The 21189-nt window shown below is 31.1% G+C and overlaps 1 protein-coding gene across 1 annotated transcript; it reads left to right on the forward strand.

The window, feature by feature from the left end:
- Positions 1-212: 212 nt before the first annotated feature.
- On the forward strand, positions 213-20159 carry LOC116768264 (synaptotagmin-4). Its single transcript, XM_032658952.2, has 10 exons — positions 213-481; positions 8070-8195; positions 8521-8693; positions 10615-10766; positions 15098-15232; positions 15490-15603; positions 16016-16127; positions 16442-16569; positions 16977-17169; positions 17305-20159. Exons 1-10 carry the CDS (start codon positions 430-432, stop codon positions 17419-17421), a joined length of 1302 nt encoding a protein of 433 aa, XP_032514843.2. The 5' UTR covers positions 213-429; the 3' UTR covers positions 17422-20159.
- The last annotated feature ends 1030 nt before the right edge of the window (positions 20160-21189 follow it).

Raw genomic sequence — 21189 nt, forward strand, 5'->3', positions numbered from 1 at the left:
AAACTAAGATGAAAGTCAGTTAATGAACAAATGACTTGCTTATGTACGAGACGCTTAACAACTTTTTTGGCAACTTCACTTTCCAAAGTGGTAATTTAGCATAACCCAGCCTCTGCCAAATTAATTAATCGGAGACTACAAACCTTATGTATGAAACTAAGTTATTTTTTAAACATCAATAGACGTATAGTCTGTCAGTTGTCAAATGACGTCATTACCGTTAGGGTTGCCAGGGCGCATGCGTCCCCGGGCTTTCAAAACGCCTGCGCCACAACCCTGAGTCAATCGATAGTGCAGTACATACTATATCGCGTTCGGTGAAACATACATTTGCGTCGTATTAACAAAAAAATACATTTTTCCCAACTCACGGCCAACCAAAGCGTCAAGGTGTCTGTTTCAAGCAGCGTGTTGCCTGGTGCCATCACTATGAAGATGCTGTCACCTCATGATGGACCAGATATCTCGCCAGTCGAGTCCGGTGAGTTAAATCGCTATAAGATAAGACAACTACATTGCTATCCATTACTGGGTACATAATGAGCAATTGTATGTGACGAAGAAATGACGCGCAGAATGTCCAACAACAACGCTTTAAGCTTTTACGATTGTCACAACACAAAGACTATTGTCGATGTTTTTAAGACGGGGAATTTTAAAGCGTTATATTTTTTTTAGAGATTTTTTATCGTTCACTATGTAAGTTTTGTCTGTTCAACCAAATGTAGTACAAAAGTATTTTTGTGACGTTACTGTTATTAGCTAGCTTTTAGAAGAATCGATTAACAGTGGATAAGTGGGCGATCATTTGCGTCATAATTTTGACGTTATTGTAACTAGCACGTGAAGAAAAAAAAATTACGCTTATATAGTAAACATTTTGTTTGTATTAAGCTTATATTAATATTCAAATTATGTATATTATTTTTAAATATTTTTTGTTATTATATAAAAATGGCATTCGTAAATGAGATGAAAAATAACAGTCCATTACAAAACTAATTGCTCGGTAATTATAGCGAGCGTCCAAGAGAGTGAGTAAGGTGAATGTTTGGCTTATTTTTCCGAGCAAAAAAGGATCAAGTGTTCTGAAAACCACGTATGATATAGTAGATAAAAACATTAAAACCTTTATATCAATATCGAAATAAATAATCGTAAAAAAATATATAATAATATGAAATATCAATGAAATGAAATACCAAATTTGGTTACAAAAAAAACCGTTACTTTTCACGGCGTAGGTACTTCTCTATATTATGTCGTCTTTTTTTAATGTCGTAAGACAACAGATGTTACGATTTAATAGCTTAATATATTTTATAACATTCCGCCGCACGTGTCTCCAAGGATCGCGTTAGGTTTATGTATTTTAATCAAATGTAAATTTTACTGCAAAATACGTTTTCTTTGTAAGCAGCACTGAAATTACATACCATTTCCGATTTAAAAGCTTCAATTTGTCGATTTCGTATTGAAATTCGTGTCAGATGCGTAAAAAATCAAGAAATAAATAAATAAATAGAAACTGATAACAATAATACAAAAACAAAAACTGTCGTATGCATTGCAATTAACGTTAACAAATCTTGTGTGTTTATAAAACTGTAAAAATATTGTCGTAGGTATTGCTAGAGGCGAAAAAAGGGAATATCTAAGCTATCTACATAAGTCAAAAACATAATCTAATCAGGAATACCAGTAAAGAAATTTTAATCTTCAATAAAATAAAATAAAAACAAATAAAATAGACCCCAGAAGTCTTTGAAACGACTGAAGTTAAATGAGATGACTTAAAGTAAACATTAAGCCTCTCGTATACACTATACGGATTTTATTTGCGGTTATGAAATTTTAATATTCTTTTTTTTTTATTTACTTTTAGTATATGTTTAAGATATTCAGCCTAGCAAATGTTGAAACGATAGAAGAAAACTTTTTAGATAATGATTTATTCACTGTTTGTTATTATCTAATTCTATTTCTTTTTCGAAGTTGTTTTTTTTATTTGACAGAATAATAGCATTGTTTACTTCATTCAACCTTTAAATTTTATAACAGTTCAAAGACAACGGTCAGAATTAATTATTAATTTAATTATTATTAAGAACAACGAATCTTATAAACATTGTTTTAAAATTGACAAAAACAAGTATACAGTATCAATGAAATAATGTATAAGACATATTCTTCATAACTTTGAAGAAAAAGTTACCAAAAATTATAAATGGATATCTTATATAATAAATTATTATATTAAACGTCAAGTGAGATCAACCATTTTTTAATTAAAATATTCAAAATATATATAAAAGTACCGTTTTCCATTTCACCCTAAACATTTTATTAATAAAATGTCATATATATTAAATGTTGCAAGTTAAAAAAAAAACTTAATTTTAATTACAAAGTGACAGCACCAGAAAGTGTTGTTATAAAACATATAGAGTGATGAGAATACAGAATGATAATCAACGTAAAAAAACCATTGAGTGGTAATATATTTTTACAATTTTTAATTATTTTCAATGAATAAATGTTGAGGAATATAACATTTTATTAATGTGTACTGACATTAGGCGTAATTAAAACATTATTTTTAAATGACGTCATACCAAAGACATTACGTAATATGAAAGGCCATTAATTTATTTGCTTGGTAAGAGGATTAAAAGATTTATTCTCTGTATCTGTGGGCATATCTTTCAATGGGAATTAAGACAATGGGCTTAAGTATGCTTCATTGTGAACTTTAAAAAATTATCAGTAATATATGTATGGAGAGATGAATGAGAGAATTTTTTTAACTATTGATATTAAATGCTAATTTATAAAAAGTTTATAAAACAAACTTGTCTTTTAAATTACATTTAATATATAAAGTTGATTACCCAGTCTTAAAATCTTAATTGGATTTAAGAATATTTTTCAAGAAATTAATTATTATTAACGCGGTCTCGTCATGTAATTCAAAAGGTTATTCAAACCTAAAGCATGTCGTGAATGTCAACCAAAATATCGAATTATCTTTAAAGCCCCCGCCGTCTCGTAGCGACATATAAATTTCAATCGTGATTACGAATAGACATTTTTTATACCCCTATTTTCGTTCACGTCAGCGTTACGAGTTACTTTTTTTTTTTGCAATATTTAAAAATAGAATTATTTTATGTTTTTAATCTGTCAAAAATTATACCAAATTAACAGCTAATCTTTGAATATTTTTACGTTTATATTATTAATTGTTCGTGTTTAATAATTTTACTGTTTATATAGCCGTAATTGTATAGGCTTTTTATTATATATATATTTTTTTATTGAATAGAATATATATCTTTCTTATAAACTAATAATGATGTAAAAATCTTAAGATGAGACGTGAATCTAAATTCTTGGAGTTACTCCCCGTAGTCTTCGTCGTAGTCTGTCTTAGGATCAACTTGATGCCTACGTCTGAGCTAGACAAAATAAAGTCGTTTCAAGACTCTCTGCTGAGACTCATCGAAGATTATTCGTGTAGCGAACGACTTTTATGTACCTGATGGCATCTACGTCTCCCAAGGAACAAGTTTAAATCTATGTATTGGTAGTTAAAAACTTTGCATACATAATGATTATGTTCTTTATTGCCAATTGTCCTTATCAAATCTGTTTTTCCAATGTGATTTCATTTATCTCGATCGACAAAAACGTTGGTATATATTAATCTCACATTAATCTTCTTCGCATCGTAATGTGATATTTCATAAGGAATTAAAAAAAAATATTTTATTCAGTAATAAACAGTTAGTCGCTTTAAAATATGTAACTGTGTGATCTATGTATATAAAGCATTATAATTATTTTAACGTCATCCATAAATACTATAAAATAGACCTACATACTAAAAGAAACAGTGCGCGGAATCCCTCCGCGGGGATGAAGTGAAACATCATAATTATAAACAATTCTTGTCCACTAAATTTTAAAATAAAATACTAAAAAAATAATGAATACTATAAATAAATTAATATTTAACAAGTACGTATTTCAGCTAATTTCACGACAATCACACTGTTTACTAAGCTGCATAGCAAGAATACCATGCGCATGCGCTTGGAATCTACCGACTCACTCTTTCTCTCTCCTACTTTTTACATTTGTGTATCTTTCTTTCTCCTAACTTAGCGTCAAAAGCTTAACGCAACCTTGTTGGATGTAGCATAAGTTTCGCTTCAATAATTTAAGCAATTTGTAATATATCCAAGTTCCGTACTAAATTCTGGTTAAGTTGACCTTTAATTATATTTTAGATTAGTTGTAATTTTGTGAACGCAACAAAAAACTGTTAAGAGATGATTATTGAGGCAAGTTTTATCAAAAAAAAAACATTACCTATTACAATACAGAAAAGTCTAAAAAGTCTAGAAACAGAATTTAAGTTCGCCTGTGATAGTTATAGTTTCTTTTTTAATCTGTGTTTACGTACACGAGGAGAGAAAGGTTATTTTTAATATAAGATATCAAGATATATATATATTTTAATATTTTATGATAATATTATAAATTAACAAATATTATATGAACACTAGTGATATATATTTAAAGTTACGGATGAAAAAAACTTTATATATATTAAATGTGATCGGAAAAATGTGTGAATAATTTAAGTATTCCATTCTGTCTTAGAATGTCCGTTCTCATTCACCAGACTTTCAGAATAAAGCATTAGTATGAAAAGAAATCTACAGAATGTTTGGAACTATACAAAAGTCTAGAACTTTACTCTTATTTTTATTTCTGTTTCAATTCCCATATTGATCTGTCTCAGACTATTATATGTTCGGTATCTTGCGACGCTGAGAATTATAAAAAAGAAAATATAACTTTGACATATTGTATGCTTAAGTAACAGTGTATTAATATAATAAAAAAATTACATAGTCTGTGGTCTTGTTGACATTAATAGTCCCCTCGACTGTCGAGTTGACGTTCGCACGTGCGTTTACAAAGGGCGTTCTTAAATGACGGCGTAATTGATTTATACAATAAACAATTTCAATTACGATTTAAAAATGGAAAAGAAAGCATTTAATTTTTCAAGCTTTTGTATCTTTAATTGGTTATGTTCCTTTTAAACATCTTTTGGGATTAATAAAGAAATTAAAAGATCTTTATAAAATATATTTATAGATATAACTTCTTTTAGTTCTTAAGTAAGTTTAGATAGAAATTTAATATATTAGAATACATTTTGTGAATAATAACAGCTGAAAACACTTTTTTGAATGTACAATAAAATTTTACAACAATTAAATTGAATTAGCCATAAAATCTTTCACATTGTCGGTTACACGCAAATAAAAAATATATATAAACTATAAATGTCCAGCACGCAAAATACATTATACTTTGAGGAACAGCCCTTGAAAAGTAAAAAAAAATGGTGACAACATCAGGTAGAAGATATTCAGTAATTTTAATCATTTCATCTTTACACTGGCACGCGTGAAGTAACAACCCTACTCAATACATTAATTCACATTCCGAAATTATGTAAAGCATTTGTATGCCTTACATAATTTCGAAAAAAACAAACAGAATATCGTACACTACTGGGCCATTAGGTATTAACCAAATTATCTGCTACCACAGCAAGGCAAGACTATCAAATGAAACAATCCCATCGAAATCCGATAGGATTGACATAATTACAAGAACTATACACCGGCAATACATTATACTAAAAAGTTTTAAAAGGGAGACTAAAAATATATGTATCACGCTTACTATCATATAAAACAAAGAAACTTGTGGATTTATATGTACGGTAAAGGAATTAGTAATTTTATATGTAATTTTATCTGATACTAATGTTTTCTGTCCTTGCAGTAAGGCCAGATGAGAATAATTCAGATTACGCACATATACTACAACAGCCTGTTTGGTAGTGTAATTATTGTCAACAATTATTAAACTATTTTTTATTAAATACAAATATTACGGTTACTGTCTTAAACTGTTTTTATAAAAACAAAAAAAAAAAATATTAAAAAAATATTACGGTTTCTGTCTCTTTAAATAAATAAGGTGTGAATCGTATGATGTTAATGATATCAATTGATATGTTTTGTTGAAGTAGACATCAGACAAAATGGCTCTAAGTTATCACTGTAACTTGTTAGATTAGAAATGGGTTAAGATTATTTTCAAAGCTATTTTTTATTATATAGCATGTATGTTTGTTAGGATGAAAACTTGCAAGTTAATTTTAAATTATCATTTTTAATCGATTGAGATAAACGTGTAATTTTGAAGGCATTATATGTCGTTGATTGACGACAGCCTAAATTCAATATGGTGGCAGATCCAAAATGGCGGACAAGTTGTTTTAAATCGTTCCAACAATAGATGTCAAATGAAAGGTCTAGCTTAGAAGGATCAATAGAAAAACTAGTTTGTAAACAAACCTGTAATAATAATTGAAATATATATAAAAGATTTATAGTATTTTAACTAAACATGTATATTTTTACTCTTATTTACTTTTGTAGAAATTAAAGTAGTTTTTATTTATATTGAAGTTTGTTATTTAATATGATTTTTCTATAGGAAATGGTATGTTTGTAATCAAACCTTTTAAACTTTAAGATTGACATTATTTATAATGCTTTAATAGTTAATATAATCGGCTCAGGTTATGTTAGGTATATTTGTGCTTGGTAAACTGTATAAGGTATTAACTGCTATAACAGGTGGGACGGTATAATGCAATCCATTATATTGAGGTGTTGGATAAGTGCTTTAGCCCAATTAGTCTAGCATAATGCGCTTCACACGTTAAATTATATTGAATAGATTTTAACGCAATTCTGTTAAGAACTATCTGCTTTCTTGCAGTAAATTCCCTATATGCAAATTGTGGATAAAATAAGTGACGCATTTATATGTTTACGTCAGTTTTATTTTGGTACCAAATTGATTAGTTTTTTTTTTAATGAAAGATAAGGAAATATTAATTTAAACTTTGTGTTATTAAATAAATATAGTACCGAATCTTTGTTATAAATTCAGTTTCAATTACACCTGAGTCCGTATGATGGCAATACCGCACAGGCCTCATAAATACGAAGATAACAAAGACGATCTCGTTCAAGAGACTTCTGAGCTTTACGAGTTTATTTCTTGGTCCCGAATGTTTTGTGGAATGTTCGGCTTATAATGAAATTCGAAAGATATTGGATGAAAACTGCGTTAAAGGAAAATTACTTCTTGTTTGTTATAAGAGGACTCTACCTTCAGTATTTCCAGATGCTATTGAGACGAATATTGGTGTCCATCACCTCCTGTTACATATTTTTTTTTAATTACTCTTGATATGATAAATATGATGGGCATAAATTAATTAAATATATGTTACAGTAGCGGTTTTCGCTGTCTATGTAAGCTTTTATCCTCTTTCTACTTTTAACTTTAAGGCTTAGTTATACTTAAGAAATAAGATGCCACCGTGACATTGGCAAGATATTCCAGTGCGAATGAAGCGTCTTTATTTGGTAAGATCCTTAAAGATCCAAGTTCAGAGAGAAAATTATAAAACGTTTATGCTTTATTACATCAAAGTACACTTTGATCCATTTGATGAATTCAATATGAGACTAATTTATATTCGCCATAAATCATGTATAATTTAATTTATGAAAATTAATGCGATTTGTAACAGAATATCCATTTTTAACTATATCTTCTGACAATTTAGAATAATTATATGTATAGGATACAATTATAAATAAGGTTTTCGGGTGTACTCATTTAAATGGCATTCATTCAGATGACAAATAACGAGACTGACAGACACACGCTTTCATCTCGTCTGCCCGTGATCACGTCTGTAAAGGAACAGAAGCGACTGGATCATGTAATAATCATGGGATATTAAGTAATAAAAAACGTGTATTATCAGAAAAACTTAGTTCAATTTAAGATTAGGACACATTTAAGTAATATTATTAGTTAAGAAATGAAATTGCAAGTTTTTCGTAAGTCCAATAGTAAAATAAGAATAGTCTCATAGTTAGATTGTGTTGTAGCTGGTGAATGGCACAGCCCCACATTCTGGGTGCTGGTGATTGGAGCGTCAGCGCTGGTTGCTGTCGTGATTGCTGTGCTCGCTTGCTGGGTCGCTCGCAGACGGGCATCGCTTGCTCACAAACTTGGTGAGTACACTGCTATTGAGTTAAATTTAAAGAATGTATTCTCATATCCTTTCCTATTTAATAATTTTGGAACATTCTTTTACTATTCTTTTAGTGTAGGCTTGCACAAACATGGTCTATTGATGATAACGTAATATTTTTTGCTACTATATGTAATAAAATGTAATGTTTTCACAAAAGGTTCTTTAATAACTCTTCCTTTATCATCAATGTCAGTTAGAACGAAGGCCCCCGTTTTTATATTACGATTGGATACTTGTCTACGCGCCTGATTTGAACTGAGATTGATGCAAGGTTAACTAATCGGACTAAACTTACTGTGTAGGTGGTAAGCGTGGTCCGGACAAGGCGTTGGTCTTCCAACCTCCGCGCCGAGCGACCGCTGTTCGCTCTCCTGGCTCCGCTACTCATTATCTTCGCAAGTCACCCTCACCAACGGCCGCCGCACCCCCAGCGTCTTCCCCACCTCAGCCTCAACCACCAGCTACAGTCGTTGTTGTAAGATTATCCCATTTATGTTGTAAAAACGGAAGTTATTGAGGGTTCACGGACTTATTGCTCTGTCACATTAAAGATACTGGAGAGATTCTGATGAAAATTTTTATAAAACGCAGTTTAAAGATCACAATAACTTATAGGCTTATAATTTTTATTTCATTCCTTACAGTTTATGCGGTAACGCATTATGACAGTTGTGTTTAGTATGAGGTCACGTAAGACGTACGAGATGTCGTTAGCAGTTCGTTAACATACAAATTAATTTAAACATTATTTTTCTCTGATTAATAACATAGACCAGCATAGACAAAGTCGGAGAAAATACTTGTATTAATATATGTTACTGATAATTTGTAATAAATATATACATTGTAAATTCTTACCGAAAATATTTATTTACAACGTTGGCGACTTTGTTAGCCGCCATTTTGTTTGTCGGGGGTAATAAGATAACATTCTGAATAGTGTTTCGCATTTTTTTTAAAGTAAAGGTTCTTTATAAACCACACATTATTGTTAATTTTAATAACGCGAGGAAATTCACGGCTTTTTTGTCACTATCAATAATCGATAATGTGTAAAATGAGGACAATGTGTTTATCGTACGTCTAACATTTTAATAAATAGGCAAAAACCTTTATCGAAAGGTCGTTAGAGCGGATATTAAGAAACGTGGGAAAACAATCATGTCCTTGTTGTTTTCAGTCTTTGAAGTACATTAAATTTGCGTTATAAAGACGATCTGACGTAAAGTTAATACTTTACGTATTGTCAAAAGTTTGGTAAAACATGTCAAATACATAATCCAGATAACGAGTAACAATAGACAGACAGACATCAAATTTAATTTTGCGTGCGACGAAGATGTTTACCCTTGTTTGACTTTGACATAAAGACGTTGACAAAGAAGAAAATTTCGTAAATATAACGTTCAAGTGTAACGTTTCTGAGTGTACATTGAATACATTAATAAAGTAACAGACGAATCCTCTTTATTTTTTATTATAATACAATAAAAAATATATATATTTTTTTTTTAATTCTTTCAATAAATTTCATTCATATATTTTTATCCATTTTGGATTATACATATGAAATATAAAATCTCCTTTGAGTGAAATATATGCAACCTCCTTTATACTATAATATAACAATAAAATGATTTCAGACAGCCCAGCTTTGGATGTAATATGTTAAGCTAAACTGATATACGTGCATTTTATTCTAAATTTACGTCCTTTTTAAAATAAAACAGCTGTATAAGTAGAGAATATTGAATTTTCTTCTACGATACATGCCTTTAGATTTCTTAGCTGATAGAATAAAAACAAACAATGTCCTCTATTTGTAATAAATACAATTAAATTAGAAACTATTTATAACACATATAATTTAATTCAAGAATAATTTTCTAGACATTGGAAAGTTTTTTTAATATATTTTGTTATTATATATTGAAAAATGTAATTATAGTTCCGTCCTTGTTTAGTTCGGGTGGTATAATGTGGTGTACTTGTTAAGTTCTCCAATTTTTTAATTAAAAATAGAGCACTTTGTTTCGAGTCACAAAGAGGAATCGATCGATGATATAGGTAGGATTTAGTAACTCATTTTTCGGATCACCGTCTTCTCAGATGTATCTATAAAATGTCTTTTGAACATTTTCTTCAATGTCTTTACGTCTTTACATAATGTATTACGGTGAATATAACGCATAGTTCTTCTTTATTAAAGAATACTAAGGATATGTTTTTAATCATCGTTTTTATTTATAAACTTCCATGTGGCTAGAATATTACCTTTATTAAAATATATAAGATTAATTTATTCCTTAACATTCGGCCGACATAAACATAAACAGACTGTATTTATTTTATATCCCTGAACTTTTGTATAATTTAAGAATAAAATATGTATACAGGCGTCGGGCGGCAACAGCCCTCATACTCCAACTGCCCCTGAACCAGCTCCTCTCAGCAAGGAGTTAGCTGATGCCAACGCCACTGAGAAGCCCAAGCCTTCCGAACCAGAGAGCAACAACAGCAGCCTCGGAGATTTGCACTTTAAGCTGAGGTAAGAAAAGATCCTTTTATTTTCATTTACAACTCTTTTTAAAGATGTACACCTAACGTGAGTTTTCACTTAAATGAAACTAAAACCTTTAGATTACTATGCGTTATTTTTATAATTACATTCACATCTCTTCCGCCCGTGATCACGATTGCTGCAAAGTAACCGAAACGTCGGGAGTGTGTAGTTTAACAAAATAATAAAATAATGCGTAGTAATCCGAAAATATTAGTTACTTTTTACAGAAAGAAAATTTTATCATTAGAGAATACGTTCAATAAATGTTACTACAACAATTATGTTTTAACTTTAGAAAAATCTTGTTTAAATTTTAAAAAATTATGTATAGTCTGTTGAACTTTTGGAAGGAGACTGAGTTTTATTTAATATTTAACATGTTTTATCTGTCTGAATTATATAAGTTCTTTTTTACACTGGCTCCTTACTAGTCATTATAAATATATAATGTCAACTGTCAACTAAAATATACATATGTCTTGATTTTACTGTCTGTGGAAAAGGTCACTTTTTATCTGTGTCAAAGCGTGGGACTGTCATTAAAATAGAATAAAATAGTACTCTTAGCATAGATTGAACCTTTACTTCTTATAATATAACTTAACTTTGACAAAATCCACCTTTCAAAGGCACTAATTAGAAGTTTTTAAAACAAACAAAAAAGTTTTTTTAGGTCAATACTCCTTTTAAAGACTCGTGGAATATAAGATTTCATATTAATAGATTCAGTTGTTCTTGCATAACGTACTTGCATTTATAATACCGATTTCTAAATTTAACTTCTCTTTGTTAGTTATGGAATATTTAGGTCCCGTCTGAAGAGCTCATGAAGGATTCATGTCACGTGACTCACTTCGCTGAGTGCTAGTTTTAGCTCGTGGCTTCAACAATGTAAATGCCCTTTATGTTCTTCGTTTCATTGATAATAAAATCGTTTGTCATTCAAATTATAATGATATGATACAACTAATGATATCTTTTGATAAAAATTTATTAATTAAGTTATAAAAGAAGAAATACTGTGCCGACGACATTATCCGCGAGGAATTGTTATTTTTTTTTAATAATAAAAAAATCCAAAACTAAAATAGTTAAGTTACTCCTTAAAAGTTGTGGTAGCCTGGATGTTTAAGGCCCGCTCATACATGAGGGTGCGAAGCCTGGCAAGTTACTATGTCAATTTTCCGAGTTATATATATTTTCTATGTGTATTTAGAGACCCCTGAGAGGTGGTGAAGGAAAACTTTGTGAGGAAACCTGGACTTATAATTTCAAAATGTAAGTTTGAAACCACCACTCCGCATTGAGCAAGCGTGGTGATTAATGCTCTAATCTTCTCCATGTGTGACTAGGTCTTTGCTCAGCAGTGGGCACCAATAGGCTGATGATGGCTCCTTAATGCTTGAATCTGCCAGTGAATATCCAATCAAAATCGACTCTATCGTTTCAGTGCTTAACACGAACATACAAATATTACAATCAAACAATATTCTGGTATACGTAATCATTCCATAGTTTAAGTTCAGAAAAAGGTTCAGTGGAAAGTTAAAATTTTGTATAGTTATTTGTATAGATTATTAACGAACGCGCAGACTGAAGTCGTACAAAACTAGCTGGTCATGTGGACACGTGTATCGCGTCTTTATGAGCCATTCAATACTCCCACACCCCTTCCCTGTAGAGAAATTGATTACAGATTAATAAAATGCAATTAGCAGTGTCAACTGAACTTTTATAACTGTGGCTTTGTCGTTAACTCGAAAAAAAATTGATACAATTATGCAATACCCTTACAAGTTCGCCGTTTTCCAATTGTTCTGTCTCGTGTAACATATTTTTAATTCATATATCTTCGTATAAAGTATTAACGTACGTTATTAAGTGAGTAACGGGAAACGCTTCGTACGTAAGGTTCTGATGAGAACTTGTGTTAAGGATACTAAAAATTGTCATATAATTAATGGTTTTAATTAACCAATTATATTGAAAACCTTTGATTAAATGAAATAAACCATAAGTTAATCTTATAACCAACTCCAATCACTAACTTATTTAATAAAATCAAAGTGATTCAAAGACATTAAATCGCTTGATCGTCTGTTAATGAATATAGTCAGGTTAGAGAATCTATTGAATAAATATTGTTAAGGTAACATTGATTTAACTTTGACCTAGACTTGAATTAACCCAGACATTGCTGAGCAAATCCAATTAGGTCCATGCATCCCTTCACAGAATTTCCACGGTCAGCTTTTTACGCGATCCATTAACCTTTTATGAGCAGGAATTTATTTTGAATTAATGAATAATATGATAAATAACGATAGAAAAAAACACCTAACCCATAAAATGTATTTGTATTTTATAGGTATATAAATTTATATCTATTAATTTCTATGTTTAAACACGGATCTATGAAACCTATTCTGGAGTTTTTTTATCTGTTGCGTGTCGGTCTAGTAGCGCTAGCAGATGACATAAAAGTAGGTATTATTTACTGTCATAACCTTTGCGAGGGTCGCGTCGTGAACGTTCAGGTTTACGAGCTGTGTGTTGGGGCGATAAAATAACGGACAATTTATTTAACTGTGTAACTTAAGATGTATGTACATCAGTATGTTTATTATCTGTACTTTGTAGAAATGAATTCAAAGATTACATTAGTCTTACGAGTGGCGCCATCTGTGCCGTACTAGTTATAACAAACTATAATCCTTAGAATTCTTTTTATGACTGATTATAATTAATTATAACACTGGACCAGTTTAATTTTGTAATGGCAACATTTAAAAGTATCGACTTGTATACCAGAGCCGTAAAAACATTTAGAAAAAAAAAATACGACTTCTATTTGAAAACTATGAATACTGGCTTCAGCCATTTTGTAACACATTACTGGAAGTAACTCTGAACATTGAAAAATCAAGTCTCAAACTGTACCTCGAACGAATGAAATTTGCTTTGGGATAATTTAAAAATACATAAAGACAAGCTTAAATATTACATCACATTTTTTTTTTTGGTTTTGGTTTTTTTTTTGTATTTTACAACAAATTGATTGGAATCTTTTTAATTCCTTCCTACAGTTTGTTTCCTTCATTTGTCCTTCCCGCATACCCATCATTACCACCATATGTTTACACGACTGGATTTCTTTCATTGGCCATTAATCAAGGAGTTCACAGTGGAACTGGCTCCATAAATTAGTAATATGAGATGACATTACTTAAATCCTAAAGCCAGGTATCGTCCGGTCTTTCGATATTCTATATTTGACAGGTTACTAGAAAATTATTTTTCTTTTTCAGTTTGAATTCAGTAATTTTAATTTGTTCTGATAAATAAAGATACAATTTTTATTATGATATGAAATATATTGAAAAAAACATCTCGTTTTACTTAGAATGACTTTTTGAAACGAGATGTCTCACACTCGACGGGTGTTTTATGAAACACGACTACTTACTTACAAAAGCACTTGAGACTTATCAAAAGAAAAACTACGTGTATGATATTGCTGCTGTATCATTTTAGGAAATAGCGCTGATTGAATTTAGAGTTGACTTGTAGAATACATCGAGTTAATTTCAAATAACAAAAATAATTAATTTGCGAAAAGACTTCAAAATAATTTACTACATCTTATATGTAAATCTAAATATATGCTTGGAACTTAGATTTATATTAAAAACTATTAATTAACAACTATATATAGCAATCGATCCTACCGATAATTTACCTAAACTTTAATGATTCAAAGAAAGAAATAGTATGAAATTAGAACCACATAGAAAAATTTTAATTAACACAATTATAATTAAAACGATACAACTTTCACTCATATATCAGAATTACTCTAATTACAGAGAAATATATGAACGTTGACGGCTTTCATTTACGCTGAGTGTCGTTATGAATATTCATTTAAAGTTGCTCATACATAACCAAGTATCTATTAACGTAGAGGTGAAGCGGTACCAGGACGTTACCAGAACCTGCCACGAGATGGCGCTGTGCTAATACAGGCCAGCTTCATCGATTTACAGTTCTCGGTCTATGAATATGGAAACACTAAATACGGTTATATTTTGAAATTGTACTTGTCATTCCTATGATATTTTGAGCTATTTTGTTGTTTTTGAACTAGGAGTGCATATCGTTCAGTCTCTTTGTCTTTCTTTTCCAATAAAGATTTCATTTCAGCCTTAATGATCAAAGTTCCTAGTTTGAAACTTTGATTTGTTATCAGTGAGACATTTTGAAAATGTACACATTCGAGCACAGCTCTTAAAGTTGACTTATTTTTTAACAACCAGACATGACAATGAGAAGAGCGCTCTGGTTGTGTCCGTGGTGTCCTGCCAGGGTCTCCCAGGTCGTGAGCCAGCTGGGCCCGACCCTTACGTGAAGCTGCAACTTCTGCCGGACAAACAGCACAAAGTTAAGACCAGGTAAACACAGTAAACATACATATCCATGATAACGTTGACATTTAAAAAGCTATTACATTTGTGAAAAGGAACAGTTAAGTACTTATTAATTTTTTCTCTGACATACTTGGCACTTATAGATTGCTTTAAGACGAAACTGCCTAGCATTCAATGAATGATTTGAGGGTGCCGGTGCGTTGTAGGGAGAGGCGCTTCAACAGTGCCTTGGACTTGCGAAGGAAAATCTAATGACTAAACCGTAATTTTTTATATCATAGGGTTGTCCGAAAGACCCGTTGTCCAGTCTACGATGAAGACTTTACCTTCTACGGCATCGCTCCACATGAACTCGCTTCCATCACCCTACACTTTGTAGTCCTCAGTTTTGACAGGTAACATATGAATAAAGTGACTAAATTTAGAAAGTTAAATTCATTCATCTTTAGTTTGATTGGCGAATGGTGTGTCTTGTTACCGGTTACTCAGACGTCTTTGAAGAGGCAGTACTGTGTCAATATTCTGCCATATGCCTTGTTTAATTATCATTATTGGACTTTTATCTAACCCAATTTTTTTCAAAGTTTAAGCTAGCTAAGCTAAGGCTTAATTAAGCTGCACTAATTGGTTTGGATTGGAGAATATTATTATATGACAACTAATAAATAACTTATTTAACCTATAAGATTCTGTAAATAATTGAGCTATTTCTTGTTTATAGATCCTAAATAATACACTGTAAATGACATAAATGATGACATAATATAGAAAAGGATTGAAACGATATTTTTTGTTACATTTCATCAGATACTCCCGCGATGAGATCATCGGAGAAGTCGTGGCGCCGCTGTCAGCTCTTCAACTGCAGTCCGGAGAGGCCATGGCCCTCTGCCGCGAAATACAGCCAAGAAGTTTGAAGGTATGATAAGGCGATTGAGTCCGTTTTTATTTGTCTTATAACAATTTTTTGCTATGTGTTTCTAATTTAATACTTATTTACCTTTCGTCGCGTCCTTTTGCAATTGAAAAACGTTAAATTGGTATATTAATAAAAAATACATAAATATACAAATATTAATATTTTTGTCAGCGATATATGCGTATAGGAATGTGCTCTTTATGATTGTTTTATATTCACTACATATTCTTCAATTTGCAACTGACTATTTTGTACTCCAAGACTTGGAGTAAAAAATGTGCACTAGAAGTACTTACTTATTGTTTCATACACAGATGCGTTCCGTTGGTCGTGGTGAAGTGCTGGTGTCTTTGTGCTGGCAGCCAGCTGCAGCCCGTCTGACCGTAGTACTCCTGAAGGCTCGCAATCTGCCAAAGATGGACGTCACAGGACTCGCTGATCCGTGAGTTTGAACAAGTTTAAATCATTGCGACGTTAAAAATAGGTTTTGTAACTATCAATATGGAAAAAGTCCTGGTTTTTAAATAGAGATATTGTTTGAGGTAATGTTTCAGTCTTGATTTTTAATGTTCAGCGTTACTTCCAATAATGTCCTACAAAATGGCTGAAGACAGTATTCATAGTTATCAAATACAAGTTGATACTGAAATGTTGCCAGTACAAAATTACACTGGTTAAGTACTGTAATTAATTATAATCAGCCATAAAAATAATTCTAAGGATTTTATTATATTATAATTAGTACGGCACGGATGACGCTACTTGCAACAGTGTGTCTTTAATAAAAAATAAAATTCATGTTTGAAAATTCTTTACACTATTTCAACAGATAATAATTCTTTCCACCAGTTATGTCAAGATGTATCTGCTGTACAACGGTCAACGCATCGCCAAGAAGAAAACTCATGTAAAGAAGCGCACTCTGAATCCAGTTTTCAACGAGTCATTCGTCTTTGAAGTGCCGGCTGCTCCTAACGCCACGCTCGACCACGTCTCTCTGGAACTGCTGGTCCTCGACTGGGATAGGGTCACTAAGAACGAGGTTTGAATAGCACATCATATTCTATAACATAACAAGGGATAGCATTTACAATCATTATAAACTATGGAGTTTTTTGTTTTAAAAAAACTTTTACAACAAAACTTTGTAATGGATATAAATTATATATTTGATTAGGTGATCGGACGGTTGGAACTTGGTTCGGAAGGTGTCGGAAGCGCACGACACCACTGGCGCGAGGTGCAGGCGGCCCCACGACGACAGATCGCCGACTGGCACAAACTCAAGGAGTGAACCGCTTAAATACTCCTCTCCCCTCCACGCACCCGCCTTCCCCTCACAACCGTGCTGTATTAAACCCATTATGTAACACATTTTACACATACTGTGAAAAGGATAACTTTACATACAAATTTAGTCTTCTAGAAGTTGTTTTCGTTAATTTTGCCTAAATTGTTTAAAAAATTGCTTCTTAAAATTCAACGAAACAGATTAATATTAAATAACAACGATGTAATATTTTAGATTACAGTAACTTCTACCTACCTCTTCCCATCCCTATCCCACTTAAGCCTTTTTTCTGCACAAATTCATTACTTTCCTACATTAAGAAATATTATATCGGATAAAACCTTTCATATAACAAGAAAACTATTAAAGGAAATGTAGCCAAGATATGCCTTGAAAACTATTAATTCATTTGTACTCTACATTGCAATACTCACTCGAACTTATAAAATATTTAAAATAATTTTCATCAGCGACGGGTAAGTGGAAAAAATTTAGCCAAAATCCAAAAACAGGTATAATTTCTCTTTAGTGATAATTGAAAAAAAAAAATTAGAAAACTAGTAATATTTTTATTAGATAGATAATATATCACGTAGTATTTCATTTTTGTAAAATCTATTTATTTATAAAACTTACTTTATTTTGTGTTGGTAACATCGAGAATCGAACAATATGTTCAGTTTATTAATTTGTTTCATCGCAAGAAAAGTTATAGAAAAGTTATAAACGTAATAATCATAGTTAATGTAATATTTATTATGTTTTAAACATCAATTCTAAATTAACATATCCAATCTTAAAACGTCTCCGCTAGTCTAAAATCTTATTTATTTAATTCCATGTATTCTTTATCTTACCATCATCTTCTGTAATGTATGATATTAATAGTATATTTTAAGTCATCCATGTTGTTGATATTTCAACAAAAATAGTATGTAATTATGTGTCTTGTGTATAGGATTATTATTTAAACATTCTTATAGACCAAGAGCCCACGACGGCGACTTATGTTATTTTATAATTAATTTTTCGTTGTGTATGTCTTCTATACGTCTAATAAGGACCACTGACTGCGGTTTGAGGTTACTGAGACAGATAGTAGAAGGTAGAGATGATTAAAATGGCACCTTGTTTTCCTTGTATGTTTTCGTTAAGACACTTTTAGAGATGTCGTCCGTATAGCCGGACCTTATAGCTTTATAAACAACGAAGGTCTGGCCGTCGTGAGCTCTTATTCCATCACAAGATGAACGAAATTTAGTAAACAAATTTATTGATAATATATTTTTAAAATAGTCAATATATATTTAAAAAAAAAACACAGGAAACTGTCGAGAACAGTGTTTTTGGTCGCCTTGTTTTATTTTAAACTAACACTGTTGTGAATGTCTCTCGCAATAATGCGAAGGCATTGTCACAACGAGGGACATTTGTAATAGTGACTGCAATAAGGAATACTCATGAAAATTATACGGACTATAAATTATAACTACAGATAAGGTTAGAAAGAATATCTATTTTATACTGTAGTACTTGTAAGTAAAGGTAACAGCTCTATAGACGAAGCTGCGAGCTTTTAGCCTTTGTACCCATTAGTGGCATCCACATAGTTGCTTCAATGACCCACGTTTCCTCAAAAATGAAGTCTAGCAGAATTATTTAACGGAATAATAATGAATGCATCTTCGGAACACGTAAAAGTAAATAGGAAATTCTCTTACTCTTAGAAATTCTGCTAGACTTCCCCCAATATGCGACGTCGTTGCTATGAAACACGCGTAAATGCCGTATTAGATGTGTTACTTATCGATGTTTATCTTATTGTAGAGACAATAAGGTTACGTGTTGTATTTATATAGATAACCCTCTTCAATGTTTAATTCTAAATAAATAAGTAATAAGTAAAAAATCACCGAGTGTATCTAATAAGCACATAAAATACCGACGTGCAATGAAAAATTTGCTTTTATATTTCGATGTTTTGTTTTATTATTATTATTATTTAAGTTTATCATATATTTTTCATTTATCAAAACCATATGCTGTATCCTTAGACTAAATTTACACCGTCTTTACATACGAGGCTATTACAGTGTCTGTCAAGACTATTTACAAGTGAAAAACTGTTTACGCTACGTCTGTACGACGATGCTAACTTGGACTAAGTTAACTGTGTCCTATTTCGAAGGGCAGATGAATTTTCAGCTCGTTTTTGATCAATAAAAAAATGTATTCCATACTCTTACATTCCAAATGTACTTTGTAAATATTTCAAACCTTACGATCTCTTATTTCTAAGGCGTGTAATCGTAAGCAAATACATGTTTTATTTTCTTATTATAAATATGTTTCATTCTAAATGTTTAATGTAGTGGATGCGAGCAACCTCACCTTGATTGTGAACCTTGTTAAATCACCACCCAGCTGTGCCGAGAGATTGGTGTAAAATAAAATTTATTTTATATCTCAATAGCTCAACGGCTGTATTATTTTTATTGATAAATTATTTTCCTATCTCGGCACAGTCTTGTTCACATTAAACCTCAATTATTATCTTATTAAAGTTTCTTGATATATTTCTTTCATTTAAGTTCGTAAATAATTGTCACTTGATATAATTTTCTAAGGTAATAATTGGGATTTATGTGGACATTAGCACGTCAGTACCATTGGTCACGAATATCAGATTTGTATACTAAGGATTATAGTAAATAAATTATTGACTGGTGCTTTCACAATAACTGTACCTTTTATTTATAAAAACCAGAACACATTTTACGTAAATCAGACTAACCAAAGAGTTAATGGACAGAAAAGGCTTCTAGAGAACGAAATGTTGTTTAATATTTGTTCTAGTAATACTTTGATTATAAGTATAATGTAGGAACATCCAAATAACAAAGCTTGTAAGTTGCAAGTACAATCAGATCTTAGTATAATGTTACCGAATACTAAGTTTGTTTAAACATAATAGTGAAGAGCTGGATATTAACAATTCAATCCACAGTTGAAGTTTAACCTACTTCACGAATTCATAAAAAAAAAAATGAAACTACAATCAACATTTTCGTTTGTCAATTCGATTGCGTGTATTTATTAATTATTTAAGTGATATTACTAGAGAAATGTAAGAAGCGTAACTTAACTGTGTATTATTAAAACTTTAATTATTTTATATTTGGAAACTATTTGGATGTGATTTTTCTCATTAACATAAAATTATAGTTTACAGCTGACCCAAGATTATAACGACGTTTGAGACAGTATTTTTGTGACTTGCTATGTGATGCCTCCACTTGGAACTAGATGGCGCTTTCATAAAAAATTTCAACAGCAGTTATGATTCAGACATTTCAAATGACTGACAGGTCTTAGTTTTACTTACAATAATAATAAATAGAAAAATATTTTCTCGTATGAGAAAAGTACTTTTCTTTCATACAAAGTTTTTCAAATATTTCTGATGTGGGAATTGGAGAACAATTAATATTTTTCAATAAAACTATTGTGCGGAAGAAGTGAAACTTATTAATGTTGGAATGGAAACAGGAAGGGATAGAAATGGATTTTTAGGGAATTTTTACTGTTTAAGACCAACTTTATTAACATTAGTTACAAGTCACAAGTGGTCAGTGTTGCCAGAATATTTTTTTCTCGAATAGTCTTACCGGAGCGCGCGTGTAGTCCCGAGATATCCCCTTTCATGGCGCACCGGTAGTTAATCCATATGACATGTACATAAAAACTATAGAAAATGATTGTTGCTGTAAA

The sequence above is a fragment of the Danaus plexippus genome, chromosome 19, assembly GCF_018135715.1.
Source record: "Danaus plexippus chromosome 19, MEX_DaPlex, whole genome shotgun sequence".
Classification (NCBI taxonomy): Eukaryota; Metazoa; Arthropoda; class Insecta; order Lepidoptera; family Nymphalidae; genus Danaus; species Danaus plexippus.

What these genes read in the sequence shown, in the direction of transcription:
- LOC116768264 (XM_032658952.2), top strand. Translation starts at nt 430, where the DNA reads ATGAAGATGCTGTCACCTCATGATGGACCAGATATCTCGCCAGTCGAG. An exon ending in GATTTGCACTTTAAGCTGAG is followed by an intron (nt 10,767 to 15,097) that starts GTAAGAAAAGAT and finishes TTTAACAACCAG; the next exon opens with ACATGACAATGAGAAGAGCG. An exon ending in CAGCACAAAGTTAAGACCAG is followed by an intron (nt 15,233 to 15,489) that starts GTAAACACAGTA and finishes TTTATATCATAG; the next exon opens with GGTTGTCCGAAAGACCCGTT.